This window comes from Marmota monax, unplaced genomic scaffold (genome assembly GCF_021218885.2).
Source record: "Marmota monax isolate L192 unplaced genomic scaffold, Marmota_monax_Labrador192_F-V1.1 WCK01_AAM20220418_F8-fsc00022, whole genome shotgun sequence".
Classification (NCBI taxonomy): Eukaryota; Metazoa; Chordata; class Mammalia; order Rodentia; family Sciuridae; genus Marmota; species Marmota monax.
This window is the reverse complement of record NW_026695215.1, coordinates 21,821,102-21,846,582: the sequence shown is the minus strand read 5'-3', so window position 1 is coordinate 21,846,582 and position 25,481 is coordinate 21,821,102. Positions and strand designations below refer to the sequence as shown.

The 25,481-nt window shown below is 44.2% G+C and overlaps 1 protein-coding gene across 1 annotated transcript in view; it reads left to right on the top strand.

The window, feature by feature from the left end:
- Bfsp2 (beaded filament structural protein 2) overlaps nucleotides 1-8,900 on the top strand; it is a 62,734-nt gene extending 53,834 nt beyond the window's left edge. The window contains exons 5-7 of the mRNA XM_058574930.1: nucleotides 2,746-2,877; nucleotides 6,751-6,971; nucleotides 8,897-8,900. Of these exons, the coding sequence (XP_058430913.1) occupies nucleotides 2,746-2,877; nucleotides 6,751-6,971; nucleotides 8,897-8,900 (357 nt within the window). The remainder of the gene's footprint in view (nucleotides 1-2,745; nucleotides 2,878-6,750; nucleotides 6,972-8,896) is intronic.
- Nucleotides 8,901-25,481: the final 16,581 nt, after the last annotated feature.

The following is a 25,481-nucleotide window of genomic DNA, read 5'->3' as shown; positions in this document are numbered from 1 at the left end:
CCATGGACCTGGTGTCACCTGAGAGTGAGAAATGCAGATTCCTGGGTCTGGCTCAGAATCTCCTGCTGCAGTCTGGCTGGGCAAAATAACCGGGAGGTGACAAGCAACTTGAAGGTTGAAGCAGGAACTGCTTTATTGCAGGAGAACTCAGCGGGAACTGAGCGAGAACTCAAGGTAGCAGGAATCCAAGGTAGTGGGGACCGCTTTATTGCGGAACAGCAGAGGTATATATACCTAACTGATTACACACAGCTTGACTCAATTAGCATCATCTAGATACAGCAGTCAGCCAATAAGGAATCCCCACCATCGAAATGGCTCGGCGGCGTTGCCTCACAAACCACTCCTCCTGGCAAACTGCCAGGCACCACCTTGACTTGTTTTGCGGTCCCCAACAATCTCCTGCCTCAGAGCCTGCATCTTTGAGATCCCAGGTGATGCTCTTGCTCAATAATGTGTAAGAACAGAGCAATCCACCTAGTTTTAGGGGAAGGCCCCTCCCATTTCAAAGGTCTTCAATGGATGGATTGGCAGAGGCAGCAGCATTCAATACTGGTTGGAAGCCAAGCTCTGGGGTCCTGCTGGATTTGCCTCCTGGTCCTGTCCCTATGGGCCATCTGATCTGGAGCAAATAACTCAATCTCTCTGCACCACTGTCTCCTCGGGGACAATGAGAATAATAAGGGCATTTGCGTTACAGGGTTGTCAAGGTTACATGAGAAAATAGACCTAAGGCTGTTAACATGATGCTCGGCCCAGAGTGAGCACCTTATGCATATTAATTAGCCATAGTGGCCTTTAGCTCCCAGTGGCTTTCACACACCCATTGGTTGGCTATTGTTACTTTTAACATATAGAAAACATATGCAGCCATATTTCCATGCTTTTAAGCTTCTAAAAAGCTTCTATAATCATAAAAAAAAAATGGATGCCCCGGAGTGACCAAGGAGGTACTCATACGATTATCATTCTTCTTTCACTGTCGCCTGCATTCTGTGGGCAGGGAGACTTTGGGGGACTGAAGGATGGCCATTGGCTGACCAGTAGAGCTGGCCCCACCTCTGCTCTCCTTCAGCCACTCCCAGGCCTTCAATGGTCACTCTTGGGAGCTCTTTGAAGCCTTTGAACAGCAAGAGCTGGAGATACTATGACTGAGATAAGAGCCTCTCAGCGTGGGGTATCTCAGCCAGGCAAGGAGATTGGACTATTTTTGTATTCTATAAATAATGTTCATATGTGGCAAAAGAAAAAAATAGTAAATTCAGGAAGTCAGTAACCTAGAGGAGAAAATGGGATTTTTCCCCCTCCCACATCATTGACTGGGAGACAGTCCATCAGACTGCATTGAAGAAAATGAGGGGGTGAGCTCTCATTTTTCACCTTTTCCCAGCAAAGAGGACCCCAGGAATCTGCATTTCTCACTTCTTGTTTTCATAGTTGGTTTTCACAAGGAAACAGAGACTATCAGATTAATGGAGATCAGGATGGATGATCCCTTATCTAAGGACGATGTGGGGGCAGCTGGCACTGTCTTCTGGAGCTGGAAGGGATGACAGGTTGTCTGAAGGACAATTTGGAAGCGCTCTCCAAAAATCACAAATACATGCCCTTTAAGCCAGCAATGTAACCAGAGAAATGCCCCCTCAGAGAGACATACCTTGGGGTGTAAAATGAGGAATGGAAGGTAATTCTTTGCACCATTGTAATGGGGGAAATTTGGAAACAATCTAAATATCCATTAGTAGGGACTTTTAAATAAATTACAGTTCTTCCAAACAAGACAAGGCTATGCAGCCATTAAAAAGAATGTATTCTGGGATGGGGGTGTAGCTCAGTGGTAGAGTGCTTGCCTCATATGTGTGTGTGTGTGTGTGTGTGTGTATATATATATGTATAATTTAAAAGAAAATAATGTAATCTATCTCTATAAACTGATGTAGAATAATTCTCAAGATGTAGTAAGTACTGTGCTAAAGCAAGGGAGGGAGTGATCCATATTTATTTTACAAATACAACCATGCTCCGTATAACAATATTTCAGCAGATGATGGACCCAATATGCAATGGTGATCCCATGAGATTATCTCACCTAGTGACATCAAAGCCATCTTGGTGTTTGTAAGGGACATTCTGTGCTGTTCACACAACTGCATAGATTGATGTCACATTACTCAGGACATATCCCCATCATTAATCAACACATAACTATATGAAATACGGCTGGAAGGAGGTGAGAGAAATGGGAAACAGGAGAACTGTTTAATTAGGGCACAAGGAGAAAAGGAGATTGTCTACCATCTAGTCTTTAGAAGGTTATTTCATTTGCATTCTATGTCTAAACTAAATAGAACTTTTTTATGTACTGGTGAGGAAGCCAGTAAAGAAGAGGGATTTGTTGTTGTTGGTGGTGGTGGTGGTTCTGGGGATTGAACTCAGGGATGCTTGACCACTGAGCCACATCCCCAGCCCTTTTTGATATTTTATTTAGAGACAGGATTGCTAAATTGCTTAGAGCCTCATTAAGTTGCTAAGGCTGACCTTGAACTCACAATCCTCCTGCCTCAGCCTCCCAAGCCCTTTGGATACAGGCATGCCCCACCACACCCCGATGAGGAGGGGGATTTTTAAATTGGACAGGGTGTTTCCTCTGGTTAGAGGCAATCAGGGGATTAGGAAGCCTGGGAAGGGAGAGGGATCCAGGCTCCTGACTCATCCTTGCTCACCCTGAGACCTGCCTCTCCACAGCAACACACAGAGGTGGCCTGCGTGTCCCAGACCCAGGAAGAGAAGCTGGCCGCTACCCTCAGGGTAGAGTTACACAACACTTCGTGCCAAGTCCAGAGCCTCCAGGCCGAGACGGAATCCTTGCGGGCTCTGGTAAGTGGCCAAGAAGAGCCCTGGCATTGCTTGTGTTAATTATAACTCTCGACTGACAGACTTTAATCATGCACATGGGTCACGGTTTGCAAAGGAATCCCATCTCACGGCACACGACTTTGGAGTCTGAAAGGTCTTCTGACTCCCAAGGATCATCAAAGATTGAATCCTAACAAGTACAGTGGACACCGTAGTGCCCACCAAGACATCCCTTAGTAGGATGCTGCTGGGAATGTTGGTGGCTAACACCCACAGCTGCCCCTTTTCAGCAGCCTCATCCCCAGAGAATGGCCATTCATCAGACAGAAGGATCCTGACCCCAGAGGTCAGGATTGACCTGACCTGACAGGGGGGTGTAAAAGCCCAGCCCACTTGCTCCAAGGTGGAAAGGTTCACACTCCAGAGCTTTCCAGCTGAGCCAGGTCCCGACTCAGCACCTTCCCCTTCCCTGTTCTGCTTTCCTCTCCCCTCCTTTTCCTGAGAACAATCTGTTATTTATAGGAGGAGGAATGACAGGTTGTCTGAAATTCCAATATCCTTGTCCCAAGCTCTAGTTCTGAAGAACTCAGCCTAAGACCTGCTCCCAGACTCATTGTGCTCTGCAGGCGGGACTCTTGCAGTTAATTAATTTTTATGAAAGTCATTATAGTCAGTCCTCTGTACCCACAGGTCCCACATCAGTGGATCCAACTAAACCTGGACTGAAAATATTCTGAAAACAAAAATTGCACCTGTACTGCATATGTACGGTTTTTTTTTTCCTTGTTGCATCCTAAACAATACAGTATAACAAAAATGCACAGAGCATGTACATGGGTTAGGGATAAAAGACAGGAGGGTTGCATAAGTTATATGCAAATATGACACCATTTTCCTTAAGGGACGTGGGCATCCACAGATTTTGGTCTCCCCAGCTGTCCTGAAACCATCCCCCTGCAGACACCAGTGGCCACCTGTGTTAATAATGCTGCAGTCCCCAAAGGACTGAAGTTCTATTGGGGTGAGTCAGGCATAGCTCCTCCAAGGTGCCACTTCCGGGAGCCCTTGTATTGCTCTACCCTCAAGCACTGTCGGTGCACGTCCGAGTGTGTAAAGGAGTTGGTGCATGTAATCCTCGTGCAGCTGAGAGGCTCTGGAGTCCAGCAAGGCCAATAACAGGATCTGCGTCAAGGCAAGGGGATGTGAGGAAAGGATCTGAGGACAGCAAAAGCAAGAGTAACGAATCAGCCAGGTGTGCTCCACCGCTCAGCACCTATGTAAATGGCCAATTCCTGCATCATATTTTCCCTTCTGCAAGACGGGGGTGAAGTCACGATCCACCCACTTCTCAGTGTTTCCGGGAGGATCCCATGAGAGAATGCACATGCACGTGCCCTTCCTACTCCATGCCTCACATTGAAAGACATATTAGATTCCTAGAACTGAACCAAGTGCTTTGAGGACACAAGACTAATTAGTCCCCAAGGGACTTCAGTGGAGGAACTGATATAACCCCAGAAATGAGAGAGCTCGGCATGGAAGTGGGTGGCAGGTAGGGTGATCACCCCCACGTGGGAGGGAGTCAGCCGCAGGCCTCCTGGTCAGTGTGGCAGAGAAGGTAGAGATGGGCAGAGTTAGGGCTGGGGTCTGCAGGGCTCCATGCACCACGGCGTCCACCTCTGACTCTACTTTTCTAGTAGGTACAGCAGTCCTATGGGATTGGGGACTGCTGCTCAGATGCTAGAGGGGGTGTGGCTGTGTGACCCCCTCTAAGCCTCAAGTGAGGGTCCACTCTGTTTGGCATATCTATCTGGTGGCTTATGACAATAGGGAATCATTTGTTCCCTCCTCCTGTGATTTAGGCAGAGTTCTGCAGGGATAGCTCTTCTCTGTTCCAAGGGCACCTGTCGGGGCTAGGACACCCAGGAGTGGCTTCTTCAACTCACATGTGTGGTGGTTTGGTTACGCATCTCCTTCTCTAGCTGTGTGACCTCTCCGGGTAGCTAGCTGGGGTCTCTCATCTCATAGAGTCTCAAAGTCTCAAAAGTCTACTTGGACTTCTGATGTGGCATCTGGCTTCCCTCAGAGATGGAGCACAGAAGCTACCAGGCCTCTTGACACTTGGGTTTCAAAGTCCCTGAATACGGCTCAGACCCACATTCTCTTGATGAAAGCAATGACAAGACCAGCCAGCTCCAACAGGAAAGGAGATAAACCCCCCTCTTGATGGAATAGCAGTGACAAGGTCACATTGAGAAAGACCGTGTGGGATGGTGATAATGGTAGCAGCTGCCTTTGGAAATGTGATCCACTGTAAGATCAGAATAGTAATTTACCTCATGAAGTGACCAGAAGGATTCGTTAGGTAATGCATGTCAAGCCCTAGTGCTGTGCCCAGCACAGAGGGGTCAGTCAATAAATGGCATCTATTATTATTTATCATATAAAATTATAACTAATAGTTCAGTTCCCCAAGTTGGCATGATCAGCCACCCGGTGACCTCATTTAGACCCTGTGGTCCTAACTTTTGGGACAAATGTGCACCCCAAGTCCCCACTGCCCACCTAAACTTCAGATGGCCATGCTGGCTGGACTTTCAATCCTCTTTGCCACAAATGCAAGCCCCAATGCTGCAGACTGAAGTCTACTCAACATTCACTAAACCAGGACTGGGAGGAAGTCAGGCACAAAAGCCACAGACAGGTGCCATTTTGCTTTCTGGAGGGTTTAGAAATCCAACAAGTCCCTTCAAGTCTCCAGAGACCTGGGGACTAAGTGATCTTCTGTGAGTTCAGTCCCCTGCTGTGGAGCTGTGGATGAGGTGAAGCAGAAGAGACAGAAGCCCGGACCTGGGCTCTGGACACACACTGTGCTTGCTGTGTGGGGAATGTTCACAGAAGCAGGGAGATGAGCAAAGAGGCCACTAAACTGACCCCAGGAGAAAGATGATGAGCGTCTGATCCTGGGTCCTGGAGTCTGGGAAGGAGAAGACACAAATGTGAAAATCTCCCAGCCCATACAGGAGGGAAGCCCCAGAGAGAGTGATGATTGCATTTCCAAGGGAAGAAAGAGCTTTGAGCTCCCACTGATTCAGAACCCAGGGGGCCAACAGATTCTGAAGGAAACCACAAGGCGCCATTTGGAATACCTTGATCTGAGGTCTGAGAATGTATTTCCAGGAAGAAGTTCAGTACCGCCCACAGCTGGGGGGACAGGGTGCCAGAGGTTCCCAGGAAGGAGTCATCAGCCTAGGGAAGACTACTAAAATTTCAAGTGAGGTGGAGGCCAACCAGCCAGCACCCCAGGCTGGTGGCTCAGAGTGGGTGGGGCTCAGTGAGAAGCCCACAGTGAACGAGCTGGAACATGCTACTGAAATACTAGAAGGAAATGCTGAGCGTGGAAGGCCAGAGACTCCATTCCAACTGCAGTGATCTGGGAGAGGGCGCTGGAGGACACCGGTTCTAACCTAAGGATGGATGGCCCGGCCTCAGGCACTAGAGGGCAAGGGCTCCGGCAGCATTCCAGGACTAGAGGAGATTTTTCTTTAAAAAACATCTTGTGAGTCCTCTCTTCTCTCTCCTTTCCTTCCTCTTCCCCCCACCCCTGCCTTTTTTCCTTTCTTCCCCCTCCTTGCCATTAAATATATATATGCACAGATAGATGGACAGACAGATCGAATCACACTAAACCAAACCCTGGCCTCCTGACAATTCTTAATTTTTCCGTGAGTCCACGGAGACGTTTGCCCATCAGTATCCAAACAGTCAAGGCCATTGTCCTGAGGACTGGGCAGCCCCGGCCAAGGCAGCCCAACCCTCCTCCCGCTCTGCACCCCCGCCCCTCCAGGACCCGGCCTGTCCGCCCTGGGCGTGAACCAGGTTGCTCTTTCGTAGAAACGAGGCCTGGAGAACACCCTGCATGATGCCAAGCACTGGCACGACATGGAGCTGCAGAACCTGGGCGCCGTGGTGGGCCGACTGGAGGCCGAGCTCCGCGAGATCCGCACGGAGGCCGAGCAGCAGCAGCAGGAGCGCGCGCACCTGCTGGCCCGCAAGTGCCAGCTGCAGAAGGACGTGGCGTCCTACCACGCCCTGCTGGACCGGGAGGAGAGCGGGTACGTGGCGGCTCCTCTTCACGCACAGGGAATGCACATGCGTGCATTAAACATTATTTTTTCCCCAAACTTTATACCAGTCATTAAGGGTGTGGTGGCACATACCTGCAATCCCAAGGGCTTAGGAGGCTGAGGCAGGAGGATCTCAAGTTCAAAGTCAGCCTCAGCAATTTGGAGAGGCCCTAAGGAACTCGGCAAGGTGCTGTCTCTAAATAAAATGCAAAAAAAAAAAAAAAAAAAAAGCTGGGGATGTTGCTTAGTGGTTAAGTGTCCTGGGCTCAATACCAGTACAAAAACACGAAGGGAGGCAGGGAGGGAGGATGGATTAAGATTAAAAGGAAAAAAATCACTCGGGAGCTCCCTCCATCCACACCACACTCACATTCCCACTCCCATAGTTTAGCTGTGTTCTTGCAGGATTTTTCTATTCACATTCATATAGTTTTTCACATATACATACATGTATATTATATATGCATGTGTAGATGTATATGTACTTTTGTGTGTGTGGCCCTGGGAATTGAATCCAGAGACACTATACCACTGAGTTACATCCCCAGTCCTTTTTATTTTTTATTTTGAGAGTCTCCCTATTTATTTCAGAGTCTCAAAAATAGGGGATGTAGGCTGTTCAATGATTTCACTAAGGACTCCAGCTCTTTCCATCTTTCCAACATAACACAATATCTTGGCTTTTTTTTGGTCTTCATCTTTGTTACCCTGTGGTTGCCCAAATGCCTGCCACAGCTCCAGACATCACATCCTTTTTCATGGCCAAAAGAAGAGAGAGGGAAGAGGCAGCAGCAAAAAACTCTTACCCCTGAGTGGCTCTCTCTTTTTATCAGTGAAGAAAAAAAATTTTTTTTGAGAAGGTGTCCAGCGAAGCTGTTCATGTTTCCATACCTACCCGCAAGAGACACTAGGAAGGCAACTGGCTATTCCAGTCTTGGTAGTGAAGGCAGGCCAGGCACTGGGAATGGCACTTGGGCTGGCCAGCACAGGGTCTGCCATCATCACATGCCCCACACACATGAATACATGAACACATACGCAGTCTTTTCTTAATAGATAGGGATTCCAGAGTCATCCACGTCAGTGTAGGGCTTAGCTCCATCCCAAACTCCCTCCAGAAATCCAGGACTTTATTTATTGATTGTTTTCATAGTTCTGTAGCCTCCTATGTCCCTCCAGGGTCCCGTATATTGGAAAAGGAGCAGGACAGAAGCTCTAAGGGACAGTTAGGGATCATGCAGCTCACCGCCCCCCTCCCCATAAAGAGAATGCCCAGGCCCTGGCTGGAAGAGATGGGTGAACCATGACATGCAGGGGAGAAGCAGAACCAGGACTAGAGCCAGGTCCCCCGGTCACTCCAGCAGTGTGTCAGCTCTGCCTTGGGAGGGAAAGCAAGAGAGCCACATGGAAGTCACCTAACCCTAACCCACAGGCTCCCTTCCAACCATCTTCTCATCGAATGGCTTTCTTGGGGTTATAAAAGCCAGATGTTCCGAACAAAGCTAATTCTTTCGAATGCCTGTGAACATCTGAGTAAATACACAGAGTCATTTTAGACAAACACCAGGAGTAGTGAGTAAGGCTGAATCCACTCCAGGAACGTGAAGTGCTCCACTTGGTGAGTGCCTGCCCTGCCGCCTGCGAAGCCCTAACTCCTGTTATCTTCATTTCTCCCCCCAAATCCTCCAGGACTGCATCCCATCATCCCCACTGTACAGACAGGAAACAAAGTCTCAGAGAGGTTAAATCATCTGCCCCAGGTCACACAGCAAAAGGCCATGGAACAGGGATTTAAAACCCAGCACAGTTTTTCTAAATTCTTTCCCATCTGCCTTTCCCGTAATCCTATTATTGTGATAATGTTACCAGTGTGCCTCACCGATGGCTTCTGATTCACATGTGTTTCTTTTCAGCTAGTGGAGAAACTTCCTCCTGTACTTTCTCACCAACTGAATGGACGCTGCTTGGGGAGTTCCAGTTCCTGCTGGATTCTCTAGTTGGTTCAGTGAGAGCTGAAAAATCTTCCTGGAAATGGAGGGGGGCCGTCCTTCTGATTTCATTTAAGTAGCCTGTAGCTTGAGCAACCTCCCTGGTCCTTCTCCAAATAAATGCTTTGTGTGCAGCCTCTAGTTCTGCCTCCTGGGTTTAATCACCAGTGGGTGGACGCATCACTTTTCTTTTTCTTTTCCTTTTTTAAAACCCGTTGATGCTTGGGATGGAACCCAGAGCTCTGAGCATGCTAAGCATTCACTACTCTACCACGGAGCCACACCCCCAGCCCAGGGAGCCATTCTTGCAGGTTTCTGGAAGGTTCTTTGAATGTGATACCATCTGCCTCCTCATCAAAGGTCAACCATTCTTGGGTCTATCAACATCCAAGGGCTGCTTGGGCAAAAGTCATAGCATGCAGAGGGCACAACGGGGTGGAGGTGGGGGCAAAACACCCCCACTTTTGCTGGAGAGGGATTAGCCCAGTGCTTGATTGCATGTGTCATGATGGCGGGTGTCACAGTGTCCCCAGACCTCTCTCAGGTGCTCTGCATGAGTACTGAAGTGCAGACCCACAGAGGAGTTGGCTCATGGTTGAGTCACTCTCAGCCATGAAACCGGTGGGAGACTAACTAGGTTGTGGTTGTACTGCCCTCTTGGCCTCAGAATTTTCTTCCAGGGTCCCTTCCCAGCCCTCTCAGGTAGGGGGACTTAGGCCAGTTAAATATAGTTTGTGCATCTGCCCCCAACCCAGGCCAGCTCTCCTCCTGCCTTCTGATTAAAATTGAAACCACCACCTGCATCCTATCGTGCCTCTAAAACCACAAAAGAAAAAAAAAAAGAAAGAAAGCCCAACCTCAACCTTAATGTCTGAATTCTTCCCCTCAAGTTTCTGTCCGTCTTAGTCAAGTTTCATGCAGAATTAGACCAACCTATCCAAACACAGTCTTTGTCCCGTGAGCTACCAATCCAGACAGAGGCATGTACCCAAAATACAGGCACAGTTGAAGTCCTCCATACCTGAGGTTCCAGATCACCAAGGCTGACCAAGCAAAAGAAACCTTGTTTATTTGATTGATTGATTTATTTATCTGTTTGGTTTTTTTTTTTTAAGAGAGAGAGAGAGAATTTCAATATTTATTTTTCAGTTTTCAGCAGACACAACATCTTTGTTTGTATGTGGTGCTGAGGATCGAACCCGGGCCCCACACATACCAGGTGAGCGCGATACCGCTTGAGCCACATCCCCAGCCCTGTTTGTTTGTTTAAATGAATTAAAAAAAGAAGCAAAGCAAGAAATGGGGCTGGAATTGTTCCACCTGGCTTTCCTTTCTAGTCTGCAGGATCAAAGGAATTGTATTAATAAGTGACAGGGGCAGAATGGCTTTTCACAGTGCAGAATGGCTTTTTACAGCGTGCACAACACCTCTGCATAATTCAGTTTGTCATCTGAGGCTCGGCTTTCGGCAAGAGGCCACCTAACGCGACAGCATCCATTTCTCCTCCGCAGCTGCCTGGTAACTGCACACCTGGGTACAAGGGCAGCTCCCAAAGACAAACGCGGCTGGCCCAGCTATGTTGGATGCACTGGACACCGAGGGCGCTCTCTTTGCTTGTTTTCCTGTTACTGTGATTGTTGCCCCAGCCAAAACCTAAATCCCAGGGTCCGCCATCAAAGGGAGGTAATTGTGTGTCTCAATAGCCATGCATGTTGCAAAACCCAGAATCTATCTAGCCATGGAGGGGAGAATGGATGTGCACTCTCCAGTTTCCCCCAGACAGCACGCTGCGCAGAGCTGCACACCCTCAAAGAGCAGCTGCTGTCAATCATTCAGTTAATCACCCTTTGGCAAGGAGAACTATGGTGGCCTGGAGCTTCCAGTTTTCAGCGCAGGCTCTAGCTGTTTCTAATGAGGCTTCATTAACAGGAAAAGGCACTGCTGCCCCCCCACTGACTTGGCCAGGGCCTTATTTAAACCAGACTTCCTCTCACAACATCCTGGTACAATTACCCTTTGGCAGCATTCACTGACAGGTGGTAAGGGAGGTGGCTGCTGATGTTGGGGTCAAGGACACAGCATTTGTTCTGGAGCAGACCAGAGAATAGCCTCCAACCAACTCTGGATAAGCCAGGGTTGACCTCTCTTTCCACACCAGGCAACCCCATTGGTCTCCAGCCTTACTTCTAGAACACAGTGTGAACTCCCAGAGAGATTGTTGCGACATCCACTGGCTTTCAGACCCCATTTTCTTTTATACCAAAGTCTTTAAATCTCACCCTCATGATCATCTGTAACACTTCTTGGCATGCATTGGTGCCCAGGTGGACTTTAGGGACACCAATATAAAGGACAGTTCCTGTTTTTTTGGGTTTACAATCCTGGTAGGGATTCCAGACGTGCCTATAAAAGGGTCAAAATGAAGGATAAACAAAGCAAAACAGGTACAGCAGCATATTACAGTTTGCATGACTCCTTCATAAAATTCATTATGTCATCAAAGACATGAAAGTAGACATTGATGGGCTGGGGTGCAGCTCAGTGCTAAAGTGCTTGCCTCGCATGTGGGAGGCCCTGGGTCCAATCCCCAGCACTGCAGAAGAAAAAGAGAGAAAGAAAACAGGCATCCAAATCTAACCTCAATTGCTTTTCCGCAAGATGATTCAGTAAGAACCATCCAGCACCATGAAGGTCTCTGATTATGTCTAAACGCCCCACAGATATTCTTTAATGAACCCTTAAACCATCTCACCTATTTTGAGAAACACTGGGTTGACTCTTCAGGGGCAAATCTAAGATCTTCTCTGGGATTTCCAGACTCAGCAAATAAAAATGGAGGATGCAGGCTGGGGCTATAGCTCAGTTGGTGGAATGCTTGCTTGTATGCACATGCACCCTGGGTTCAATCCCTAGCACCACACACACACACACACACACACACACAGGAGGATGCCCAGATTAATTTGGATTTCAGAAAAACAATGAATTAATTTTTAGCACGACAATAGCCCACATGCTTCATGAGATATACCAAAAAATTATCCAGCAAACCTTAGTAAGATCAGACAGAAACAGTCCACACTTTGTACCTCCCACAATGTTCTCTAACCCCATGTGATAGGTGAAGGATTGGCCAGGACAACCCAACAGAAGCACGGAAAGGGGTGACCTAGACTGTGTCCTCGCCCAGTCTCCATTGGGAATCGTCCCCTGACACAACAGCACACAAGTGTTCAAGAGAGAAATCTGCTAGCAGAGTGAAGACATAAAGCAAGCTGTTTTCTCAGCTGAAGGGACTGGCTTAATTAGATCATATACACTGGTTATTCTGAACAAAAGGTTGAACAGGACCGGGAATAGATCCCAGCATCGATGGGTCGCAATGCAAAGTCAACAGAAAACCTAATTTTCCCTGACACGCCCAAAAGGAAATTCTGCGCCGTTTTCTTCCACTCCTCCAGCAAGTGGAAGGTAATTTACACCATGGGGAGTCAGGCTCTTAGGTTAATTCTGAGATTGGACCCAAAAGCCACCTTGCATCTTAGGAGAAGGGATTTTCAAAGCAGATGAACAACTAACTACTGAATTCCTTTGGCCAAGTCAGAAGTGCTTTGTTTTTGTTTTCTGCAACTAGAGTTCTTATTGACATTCGAGACAGGAAAAAATGTATGAGATTCAATGCACAAAGCTGTGGCTGTAGCTCTGAGATGAAGCAGTTGCCTAGCATGCATGAGATGAGGCCCCAGATTTGGTCCCCAGCACCACCAAAAAATAAAATAAATAGATAAATAGACCTAACACAATTTAAAACTCAAAAGACTAGCTGGCAAAGCTAACTAGATTATGAAGGCAAGTTGTTGCAACTTTATGATTATCAGTGGTGCTTTAAGTGTTGGAGAGGGAAACAAAGGAGGAGAGAGAGGAAATCAAGAGACTGGTCTGAGGTCACCCCTTGCCGTTGAGCTGATGGTGAGCCAGAGAAGAACATGGGGGAGAGAGGGTGATTTGTCACCCTGAGGAAGTGGCATTGCAGCTTTACATACTATTTTGGGAATTCAGTCCTAGAGAAAAACTCCCTCCAAGAGTAGATCCTCTTCCTCCGTAAATATTTATGCAACTTTTACATGGTCTTATGTTAAGTGACTTTTTTTTTCCAGTACCAGAGATTGAGCCCTGGGGTACAATACTACTAAGTTATACCCCAGACCTTGTTTATTTTTATTTTTTTATTTTAAATATTTTTAGTTGTAGATGGACACAATACCTTTATTTTATTTATTTGTTTTTATGTGCAACTGAGGATCAAACCCAGAGCCTCACAAGTGCCAGGCAAGCACTCTGCCACTGAGCTACAGCCCCAACCGTGTTTATTTTTATTTTAAGACAGGGTCTGTCTAAGTTGCCGAGGCTGGCTTCGAACTTTTGATCCTCCTGCCTCAGCCTCCTGAGTTGCTGGGATCACAGATGTGCATCACCATACCCAGCTAGGAGCCACATTTTTATAAAGAGGGAAATAAACAGGTGAAAATGATTTTAATAATACATTTTAATTATCTCATCCTATCAAATATCTTATAATTTCATCATTATTTTTTTAAAAATCTATATTTTAAAATCATTAATGAGATATTTTACTTTGGGTGAGGTGCTAAGTCTTCTAATCTGTATTTTACCCTGATAGCCAATCTCAATTCAGATACTATATCTTCATCTCAAATACTTGATCTATACATATTAAGATTTCATAAAATTTTTACTTGAATACAGTAGACTCACATATCCAAGTTATTTCAAACATACTTAAAAGTTTTCCTGAATTTAGGACCCCCCAAATTGTTTTCCTTTGATATTCACGTTCAAATTGACATAACTGGTTCACCTTTTTTGGAAGAATTCATTTGACTTTGAAGCAAACGGATATCAGTTTCAAAACTTCACCTGTCCAAGTTAAGTAACTCCTGGTAACCCAGTGTTACCAACATCATGATGGTCAAAGACGTATTACGTATATTGAAAATAAACTCTGAATTTTCAATACAAATAAAATCTTTTGAGTTTTTCTTATGAGTTTGACAGGACAAATGTTTTATGCTGCTTCGGGTATTTTGGAGTTTTGTCTGTTTGTTTTTGTGGGTTTGTCTGTTTTGTTTTGTCTTGTCTTTTTGCAGTGCTGGGGATGAAATCCAGGACCTCACACACTCCAAGCAAGGACTCTACCACTGAGCCATATCTCTAGCCCTTATGTTGCTTCAATATCAAAATTTCGCATCCATGAAAATTAGATAACATTTAAAATTCAGTTTCTCAGTCACACTGGTCACATTTCAAGAGCTCCAGAGCCACACGTGGACAGTGGCTGCTATAGCATATGGTACAAGCAGAAGTTGTGTAGAATAAGGTGGAAAGTGCGATGGGTTTGGGAGGTTGATCTGTATGTGGGAATGACTGAAGCCATATGGTGAGGTTATTTATGAGAAATCCTTACTTTCCCCCCAATTTCTCTGAAATTCCCCGCAGGCAGGCAGGTAGCTATCCCACCTATAAAACTGCCATTCCAACAGCTCCACTGGCTCCTACTTGGCTTGGGCAAACCCTTCCACTCTCCTGCACTGCTTGCCATAACCAGCTCTTCTGGAGGAGTTCATGAACAGAGCTGAGTCACTGATGACCTAGTTTCTTCCATGTCAGGCAACACCCCTCTCTCCCTCTCTTCCTTAATCTAATACAGTCCCTGGGAGGGGCGAGCTGAATCCACACAGGCAGCATGAACTCACAGCTAGGCCCTGCCCACTCACCTGGTCCACTCTGCCACGTTCTTCTCTCCCTAGTGGTGAGGGCCCATAGCCTCACCCTCAGTCTGGCTTCGGTCCCTCAGTTGGAGGGACTCACCTCCAACCACTTCCGGTCTTCAAGCAGATAACCCTATCTCTGGGCTGAATTTTTATTTATTTTCCATGCAAATAAAAGCAAGTGACCAGGCATCTGTTTCAACGTCCCCAAACACTTCCTGTTTTGTTTTTTAACTCCCTTTTGGTTGTCATTAAGGGGCTAATCCACTCGGATTCCAGAGGGACCTCTAGGGGGCAGTGTTGTCCAAACTCCACAACCTTTTGCAGGTCTCAGCGGGATCCAGCCTGAGTACAGACCATCCCTGATTTACCATATTTTGATTTCTGATTTTTAATTTTCAGAGTGTTGTGAAAGTGATACAAATTCAGTAGACACTGTATCTCAAAGTTTTGAATTTTGATCTTTTCCCTGGCTAGTGATAAGTGGTACGATATATTCATACCATACTGGGCTGCAACAATAAGCTGCATCTTCTGGTCAGTCACTTGATCACAAAAATAAACTACCAGTACTCTAGAGTGAACTGTGTTGCTAAGCTATGATGTTCCATAAATTAGGTGTATTAAATGTGTTTTTTTTTGGGGGGGGGTTAATGAGGGTATGAACTCAAGGGCACTCGACCACTGAGCCACACCCAGCCCTTTTTTCCCATTTTGTATTTTAGAGACAGGTTCTGAGTTAGTGCCTCCCTTTTGCTGAGGCTGGCTTTGAACTCAGGATCCTCCTGCCTCAGCCTCCAGAGCCGCTGATTATAGACGCGCGCCACTGCACCTGGTTTAAGTACATTTTTGATTTATGATATTCTCAATTTAGTATGGGTTTATTGAAGCACAACCCCATTGTAAGTCAAGGAGCAGCTGTACCCTATAGCATACTATGTTCATGGAACCTAATACCTCACTGATTGTAAAATGTGCCATTGCTGAATGTGCCACTAAGAAAGAAAACCACTTCAAATGGGAGTCTACTAGACCCCAGATACTGCAAAGACACTAAACCCCTCCCTATAGGGATAAGTAATAAATATAGAAAAGATAGAGGAAGAAAAGGACATGCAGAGAGAACAGCAAGAAAAGTTGCACGCTTGAATTTTACCACTGAGTGGAGGAAGAGAAAATAGTTCCCCCTGGTAATTTGAAACTCAAGTTGGTTCCGACTTGTGGGTACTACTTGTACAGTCATTTACAGAATTTATTTTAAGGTAGTCTCATAGTATTATGAGTTCCCTGGCAGGGATAGAGTCCAAAGGTTATATAACCTGGCCTTTAAGAAAAAAAGTGCAAAATATATTTTTCTTGCAAAATTTAAAAACCATGATCACATGAAGCCGGAAAAGGTCCCTTCTAGGGACCTGAAAGAGATATGCAATTGAGGGTATCCCAAACTCTAGTTTCATTTGAGTCTGCCCCAAAGTGACTGGCAGGCGCAAGTCAAAATCCCCATGTGAATAAACTCAACCTTAATCCAATTTGATGGCAATCATAATACACCATCAAATGTTATTACATCCCGATTTCAGAGATGTTAAAGTGTGAAACAGTGTGCTTCTTAGGATCAGTGAAATATGCTACTTCAAAAAGGAAAGTGGAAATAATATAAAATTTGACCCAAATTTGGTTAAAACAATAACAATGATGATAGCTACCGCTTATCAAGCTCTTGCAATGTGCAGACCTTCTTACAAGTTTTTTCCTCTGATCCTCACAAAAGCTTAGTGCCATCAACAAAGACTTGGAAGATGCAGAAGGCTGATTCCTACAGTACCCACAATAACTCATCTGTTTGAGTTATGTGTGTGTGTGTGTGTGTGTAAGCTAGGTTGTCATGGAGAATGACTGCAGATTGTCAGAGTAATCAGGCAGAGAGATGAAATGCAATAAGAATCACAGAGGTGGCATTTTTCCTAGAGGAAATCCACAAGGTCCCTGACACCTGTGCCACTACTGACCTGGCCAATGCTCCCCCACCCCCCGCCCAATCCTCTTGCTACAGTTTAGATCTTGAATATTCCCCCAAAGGCCCAGGTGCTAAAAGGCTCGGTCTCCAAATTGGCACTATTAGGAGATAGTAGAATATTTAACAGCCAGGCTCTACTGGGAGGTTTGAGGTTATGGAGGGTGTGCCCTCCTAGGGGATTGTAGGATACCTGTCTCTTCCTTTTTCTCCTCTCTATTCCTGGCCATGAAGTGAACAGGCCTCCTCTGTAGCATGCTCCCTCCATGATGTACTTCCATCTCTTTAAGTTGATTCATATGTGGAATTTGTTACAGTAGCGGAAAACTGACTCACACAGTTCTCCTACTCTACTCTAACAGGAACAGAAGTATACCTTTGCTGTCTTGCCTCTGGGCTATGTGAGTTTGCCTGCCCTTGATCAGGATGTCATCTGGAAAGCCCAGGAAAGAAGTCCAAGCTGTTCCATTACATATTTTCATCATACTAATCAGGCTCGCTAAATTGCCTAAGTCCTCACTAATTTGCTGAGGCTGGCTTTGAACTTGAAACCCTCCTGCCTGAGCCTCCCAAGTCTCTGGGATTGCACCACCACGCCCACTCCCCTAAGGTTGCTTAGTAAAGGTCCTCCATGACTGAGAATAGGAGATAAGCCCTGAGACCTTGCAAGGGCCTAACACATGGACAAAGCTGCTGAGAGTCTGAGTTTGTTGGGATAGATCTTGCAAAGTGAGAGGCAAGTTGTACTTTATACCAACCACCATGGAGAGAGAGACAGAGAGACGCAAAGCCTGATTTCAAAAGTAACACAAACCAGATTGGTGGCTGTGAATCATTAACTCAGTAATCAATTAGACTACAAGGTGTTTTTTCTTTATTTTTCATTGATTAATATCATGGTACTAAGACCTAAGGGCACTTTCCCACTGGGCTACATGCCCAGTCCTTTGTATGTTTTGAGACAGAGTCTCACTAAGTTGCTGAGCCTAGTCTCGAACTTAAATCCTCCTGCCTCAGCCTTCTGAATTGCTAGGATTGTAGCTACAAACTACCATGCCTTGCTGTTGCTTTATCTGCAGTCTGGCAAAATTTCAGACTTAGGAAGAATTGGAAGAATGAGCAAAGAATACCTGTACATGCCTAACTCAAATTACGTAAATATTTAAATATTAGTATTCTCATAGGCAGCTGCCATAGCCGCGTCCCAAAATGCTTAATGCACTTTGGAACTTCATTAACTTTGGAAGCCGAAGTGCTATGAAACCTAACCAAAAAAAAAAAATTGTTTTTTAAGTTGTATTTAAATTTCTTTTATACTTATGGACTGGAATTTTGACCAGCAAACATTGCATCAAAAACTTAAGTGTTAAAATTTTATTATTCGAAGCTATTAAAATTAAATAATAATTTAAATCATTGTCAAATTTAAATTAGTAGGCTTTATTTTGGAAAGGCTTTCCGTGTCCAGTTGTTCCAGCACCTTTTGTTGAAAACTCTTCTTAGGTAGTCTTCGATTCTCTGTCAATGATGAGTTGACTACATTCATGTGGCTCTATTTCTGGGCCATTTTGTTCCACTGGTTTCTTTGTTCTCTCACAAACCACTCTGTCTTAACTACTTCAGCTGTACAGTAAGCCTGGAAGTCAGGCAGTACCAGTATTGTTCTTCAGTATCGTGATCCTTCTTCTGGGTCTTTGACCCCTAAACTTTAGTCACTTTGTCAATATCTACAAAATAACTTGCTGTGACTTCTGAACCAGCTGAAAGTCAATAGCAGGCATGATGTTCCTTTACCCTAAAAAATTCAATAAGTGTTTCTTTTTAATTTCTTTTAAGTTGTAATTTGACACAATGCCTTGATTTTATTTATTTTTATGTGGTGCTGAAAATCAAACCCAGGGCCTCGCATGTGGTAGGCAAGCGCTCTATCACTGAGCCACAGCCACAGCCCCCACAATGAGTGTTTCTTAAAAAGGAAATGCTTGGGGCTGGGAGGGTGACTCAGTGGTAGCACACTTGCCTGTCATGCATGAGGTCCTGGGTTGGATCCCCAGCACCACAAAAGAAGAAAAGGGAATTCTCTTAACGTTGACAATAATATTATTATTCAATCTGAAAACCCTATTTAGTCTTCACCAGGCATCTCAATGACGTCCTTTAGAGCAAAAGAAAATTCCAGTCATGGGTTACATTCAATTGCCGTGGCTCTTTAGTCTTCCTAAAAAGCCCTGTCTTTGCATGTATGTTTTGTGACATCAGCATTTGACAAGCACAGGTATGCTCATTTCCTGGGCCACCTTAACAAATTGAATGAACTGGATGGCCTCAAACAGTAGGAACATGTAGTCTCACACTTTGGGAGACATCTAGAAGTCCAAAGTCAAGGTGTCAGCAGGGCCCTGCCCTCTGAACCCTGCAGGAGGGAGAAAGGGGGGGTTGTTCCCTGCCTCTCCCAGTTGCTGGTGGCAGCACAGCTTGTCAGCCTCTGCCTCTGTCTTCACGTGACACTCTTCCCCTGTGGATCTGTGTCTCTGCTTCTCTTTCTAGAAGGACATAGCAATATTGGGTCAGAGCCCACCTCAGTATGACCCATCTTTTTTATTTTATTTTAGTTCTGGGGATTGAGCCCCAGGGGCGCTTTACCACTGAGCTGTATCCCCAACCCTTTTTTTTTTCAGACAGTGTCTAAGTTGCCCAGTCTGACCTCAAATTTGCCATCCTCCTGCCTCAGCCTCTGGGATCACGGGCGTGTACCACCATGCCCAGCAAGTATGACCTCATCTTAACAATGCATCTGCAGTGACCCTATTTTCAGTCAGGTCACATTCAGAGGTACCAGGAATTAGGACTTCAAGATATCTATTTGGGAGACACAATCCAACCCACCCCAATAGACTAGTTATTTTATAGAAGCCCCTCCACTTGGATTCTTCTGATATTTCCTCAGATTGGGTCTGCACACTTTAGGTTGGAATACCATAGAATGGAACAAGAGGCACGTGTTATCAAATAAAGACAACTAAAGAGACGTGACAACCAAACGGCCGTGAACCTGGACTGGATCCTGCATTGCAATTGTTTTTTGTTTTATTTTTTTTTTCTTTTGTTATAAAGGGCATATTTGAAACAATGAATAAAATTTGACTAAAGTCTATAAGTTAGATAATAGTATGAGATTTATTTCCTTATGTTGATCTTTGTGCTACCATCATGTCAGAGATGTCCTCAGTTTTAGGAAAACCCCCTGAGGTGTTAGTGGATCAAGGGAGCCGGGTGTCTGCAACCTTCCTCCAAATGGAAAAGAAGGAAAAACAAAAACCCAGGGAGATGAGAAGGTGAATGAGGTAGACAATTAGTCTTTGGGGAAACATAGATAAAGGGAACAGGAGAATTCTTTGTATTATTTTTGCAACATTCCTGAAAGTCTGAGCTTATTTCAAAATAAAAATCAGATGAGATTGAGAATATTCAGAGTGGTCTGGCATTAAACTCAAAAATCAAAAAAGCCTGAGCATTACGGGAACCTTGCACCATGCTGAGAAGTTTAAATAAGAAACAGTGAAGAGGCACACTCCTGTAATCCCAGGGGCGCAGGAGGCTGAGGCCTGAGGATCATGAGTTCAAAGCCAGCCTCAGCAAAAGTGAGGCCCTAAGCAACTCAGTGAGACCCTGTCTCTAAATACAATATAAAAAAAGGGCTGGGGATGTGACTCAGTGGGTGAGTGCCCCTAAATTCAATCCCTAGTAACCCTCCCACCACAAAAAAAAAGAAACAACGAAGCACTTAAAATCTCACCATCCATCTCACCCCTGAGAGGACTTGGGTAATCATCTTCAAAGCCCTCTGTGCCCCAGTGCACAGGAAGGATTGATGGCAGAGAGAGATTCAAAAGAAGCCACTACAAATCACTCCATGCAATTAGGTTTGTGTTACACATGCTGTTTTTAAGAAAACTGAGTTTGCTGTTTTTAAGAAAACAGAGTTTTTTGTTTAATTTCACTTAAATTTAATACAAGGATAAAAAGCAAAATGAAATTAAAATACAAAGCCTGATATCTATCTATCTATCTATCTATATATTAAATCTCAGAATAATAGTTGCTATAGGATTGCTATAGAATTCTTCTTTGCCTAGAATTTTTTAAAAAGAGAATAAAACTGTTAAGAGGTTGTAATAATATATCTTATTTTTTTTATATTTTTGGTGGTGCTGAAGATTGAACCCAGGGCCTTATGCATGGGAGGCAAACACTCTACCAACTAAGCTATGTACCCAGCTCCCAGTATGTCTTTTTTTAAAATATAGGTTTCAATTTTACACAGCATCAATTGTCTCTGTACTGTAAAACATAATTATTAGCTGGGCACAGTGGTACACACCTGTAATTCCAGCAGCTCGGGAGGCTGAGGCAAGAGAATCACAAGTTCAAGGGAGGCTCAGCAAATTAGCAAGACCCTAAGCCACTTAGCAAGACCCTAGAAAGTTTCTTGGAAAACTCCTGAAAGATAAAAACATGACCAAGAGGTGAAGGAAGTAAAGAATCCACACCAGGAGTGCTGTTGTATGCCTATAATCCCAGCAACTCAGAGGCTGGGGGAGGAGAATCACAAGTTTGAGGCCAGCCTCAGCAACTTAGCAAAACCTGTCTCAAAATAAAAAATAGGGCTGGGGATACAGCTCAGTGATCAAGCACCCCTGGGTTCGATTTCTGGTGTCAAAAAAATGTAATCATAAAGACAATTTTTCTTTTCTCTCTCTCTCTCTCTCTCTCTCTCTCTCTCTCTCTCTCTCTCTCTCTCCCCCCCCCTTACTTCATCAAGGTTTATAATATTCAGTTTTCTGAAACTATAATTCCTCTTGCTGTGTAGTCTCAGTCTACCTATATTTAAGTGAACTATTAATACTATTGTGTTGTTGTTTTTTTCTGGATTCTTCTTTTTTATTTGTTGAAGTTTGCAGTACTAGGAATTGAACCCAGCGGTGGTTTACCACTGAGTTATACTTCCATCCTTATTTCTTATTTAAGTTGTTAAGGCTGGCCTTGAACCTGTGATCCTCCTCCCTTGGACCTCCCAAATTGCTGGGATTACAGGCAGGCACCTCCCCGACACATCTACTGTGGATTCTTTATTTTGCTCACCTCTTGGAAATGGTTTTATCTTTCAGGAGTTTTCCAAGAAAGGCTGATGGGTCGCTACACTACCTGATTTCTTTCTTGTTTGATCATGCCTGGCCATTTCTGTTATATTTAAATGAGAATTTGACTAGACATAATGTTCTTGATTCACATAGTTTCCCTCAGAGTTGGACGACATTGCTTCATGGTCTCTTGGCTTTCAATATTGTGGTAAGTTGGGGTCAGTCTAATTCTTTACCCCTACTGCTTCCTCCTGGATACTGAATCAATTCTCTTCATTTTTCAAATTCTTGAGTAAATCAAAATGTAGCCAGGTGTGGTGGCACGTGTATGTAGTCCCAGTTACTTGGGAGGCTATAGCAGAAGGATCACTGGAGCCCAAGAGCTTGAGGCTAGCCTGGGCAACAAAGTGATACCTAATGTGTTTACAAGAAGAATGTAAAAAATTATCATGTAAACATACTTTGTCATCATTCTTAATCATTTTTTCCCAGTATATGACATGCCACTTCTGCCTGAAATTTTTATTCTTCTTCTATTTCAGGACAACTTTCAAGTATTATATCTCTCAATATTTTTGTTTCATTTATTAGAGTCTCTATTTCAAGGCTATCAAAGAACTATCTTCACTCTCTTCTATGTCTACCATCTCTCTACTTTTTAAAAATTTTTCTCCCTTTTTTCTCTGTGTTAACTGTAACGATCTCAAGGCTCTCCACCAAAATTTGATTTTCAGCCACATCCAGCTTCTAATTTAGTGTTTATCTACTTACAAAACTAATAGTGTTAATTTTTCTTTATCTCTGCAATATCCTCTTTAATCCATTCTGTTATCTTAGCTTATCATCTCATAGATCTTATTATATAAATATTCCACGTGTTCCTATAGGGTAAACACTCACGGAGGATATGCCTCTGCGTGAGAATGATAATTGCTTTTCACTGGTGTCTTCGTGTGTCTTTTGCTTTTTGAAGCAGGTACCAGTGGGCACTCGACCACTGAGCCACATCCACAGCCCTGTTTTATATTTTATTTAGCGAAGGTTCTCACTGAGTTCCTTAGTGCCTCACTTGTGCTGAGATTGGCTTTGAACTCGCGATCTTCCAGCCTCATCCTCCCAAGATGCTGGATTACAGGGATGCACCACCACACTGGGCTTGCTTTTGCATTTTAATTATTTATTCAACACACACTTCAGTAACTACTACAAAAAAAAAATTGGCTTTGTTGACATCCCAGAAGAGAATGTCTTTTTTCATGGCGCTTATATTGTACATTTGTGCTTCTGTGTGAGTACATGTGTGGTGTGTGTTGTGTTTGGGATTGCTGTGAATGTTTACAATGTAGCTACATCATTTCCTGCCCTTTTACTGATAATTAAAACTGGACTGTGCTATCCAGGTCTTTCATTCTCTAATAAAGTGGAAGTAAATTTTCCTTGACATTGTTTTCACATTATCTGGAACCAGTTTGAATTCCCTTGAGGGCTTCAGATTAAACTCTACATGTTGATTTTGATCCACTTTTCTGTAGCCTAGGGATAGAATTGTTAGGATTAAATCAGCAGGCTTCAACCTCACACATGTGAATTCAGTTTGTTATCAGAATAATTTTTTCTTTATAAATTTGATTGTAATTACAAATAATAAACCACATTTTTTAATTGGAAAAAAAAATTGCCCATACATGATTCTATGGAAAAACAATTTTTTTTTTTTTTAGTAGCTGAACTATTACCTAAAAATAAAAGCTGAGGGACCCAATAGAACTAGCCCATCGTCTCCATGGTAACCTATAAGAAGATTCATCATGTGACTTTGAAAACTCTTTATTGATTGTTTAGAAGCAAACTACGGAGCTTTTCCTAACAACTCCATGCAAATGAACGATTCTGAATGGGTTCCAGTTCTTAGCTTTATTTCATATCAAAACCAACCTTTTCTGTTTTGTTTTCATTTCTCCTTTGTGGTTCTCAGGATGTGTTCGACCTTGTGCCTGTTAGGTGCACTCTCAGTTCCCAACCGTATCTATGTCCACATGCAAGCATAATTTCATGTGTTCTAACTGGAAACATGACCTCCGCCTTCTCATGTGTCTTCCTCTTGGTCAAAAATCATGCTGGTTTCTTGGGTGGAATGGAAAGGAGTGGTGACAAGTTTGGGGGCGAGGCGGGGAGGGGAGTGGAGATCTTTTTCCCTCTAGGATATCTTTTCCCTCTAGGATATCTCCAAAGCCAAAAAGAGAAGGCAGGAGTCAAAAGCATTAGCTAATTAAAAAAAAAAAAAAAAAAAAGTTGCCTTAGGTAGCCACAAAGAACTGCTTTCAAAAGGTGTTACAAACTCTCAAAGGAATCAAGTACAGAATGAAAATATCAACCTGGAGTAAAGAACAGTTCCTGTATCTTAGCAGAAAATGTATTTCTAGGTTTCCTGACTGCCAGGGCAAAGGGAGAAATAAAGCAGGAAGGGTGTTTCCTTTTGTTTTTAAAGGAGTTAAGTCCCAAAATATAATAGAAGACACACATTTTCTTCCAATCTTTGAATTCTGAAAGGACAAATTTTTACATGGATCATTATGTATGGGATCGTGAGCAGTGGAGTAGGCAATATTCTCAGTAGCCATATTAACAAAAAATAAGTAGAGAGGCTGGGGTTGTGGCTCAGTGGTAGAGTGCTTGCCTATCAAGTTGTGAGGCACTGGGTTTGAATCTCACACCACACATAAATAGGTAAATAAAATAAAGGTCCATCAACAACTAATAAAAACTATTTTAAAAAATAAGTGGAGATTTACTGATCACTGTTCCTTCTATACTCCCGGAGGGGAAGACGTTAAAGCAAGAGGTAGTTTTATCAAGTCGATGCTACAAAAAGAATTCTTAGAAGTCCTGTCTGGACTCCTGAATCCATCCTGCAATATTCTTCTTATTCACTGTTCCCCTTTCTGCTGCTTCTGTGTTCCTACTTTGTCTCTGATCCTGTGTCTCTCCTGGGGACAAAAGCATTGCCTGTTACAAGCCATCATCTTATGAACCACCTTGACAAGTCAGAAGAGAATGAGGAGGAGACTGTGCTCAGAGAAGGCCCTGGTGAAAACAGAAAGCCAAGAGCATTTTGCCTTTGATAACTCTCTCACTTCCTATGCTTTGGATTCTTCCAATTCCTGCTTGGTCCTCACTGCTCACTGGGCTTATCACCTTCTAGGGAGGCTCACCTTCTCAAACACGGCCACCATGTTTGTTTTAAAATTAACTCCTCCTGGCTGGGTGCAGTGGCACACGCCTGTAATCCCAGCGGCTCAGGAGGCTAAGGCAGGAGGATAGTTAGTTCAAAGCCAGCCTCAGCAAAAGTGAGGCCCTAAGCAACTCAGTGAGACTCTGTTTCTAAATAAAATACAAAAAAGGGCTGGGAGTGTGGCTCAGTGGATAAGTGTTCCTGAGTTCAATTCCTGGTAACATAAAAAAAAAAAATTAACTCCTCTTTTTATTTTCTTTCAAAACCTCTCCTTCCTCAGGGCTGAGTACAGCATCAAAGGGAAATTATTTCTATCAATCCAGGCTCAGAAAGG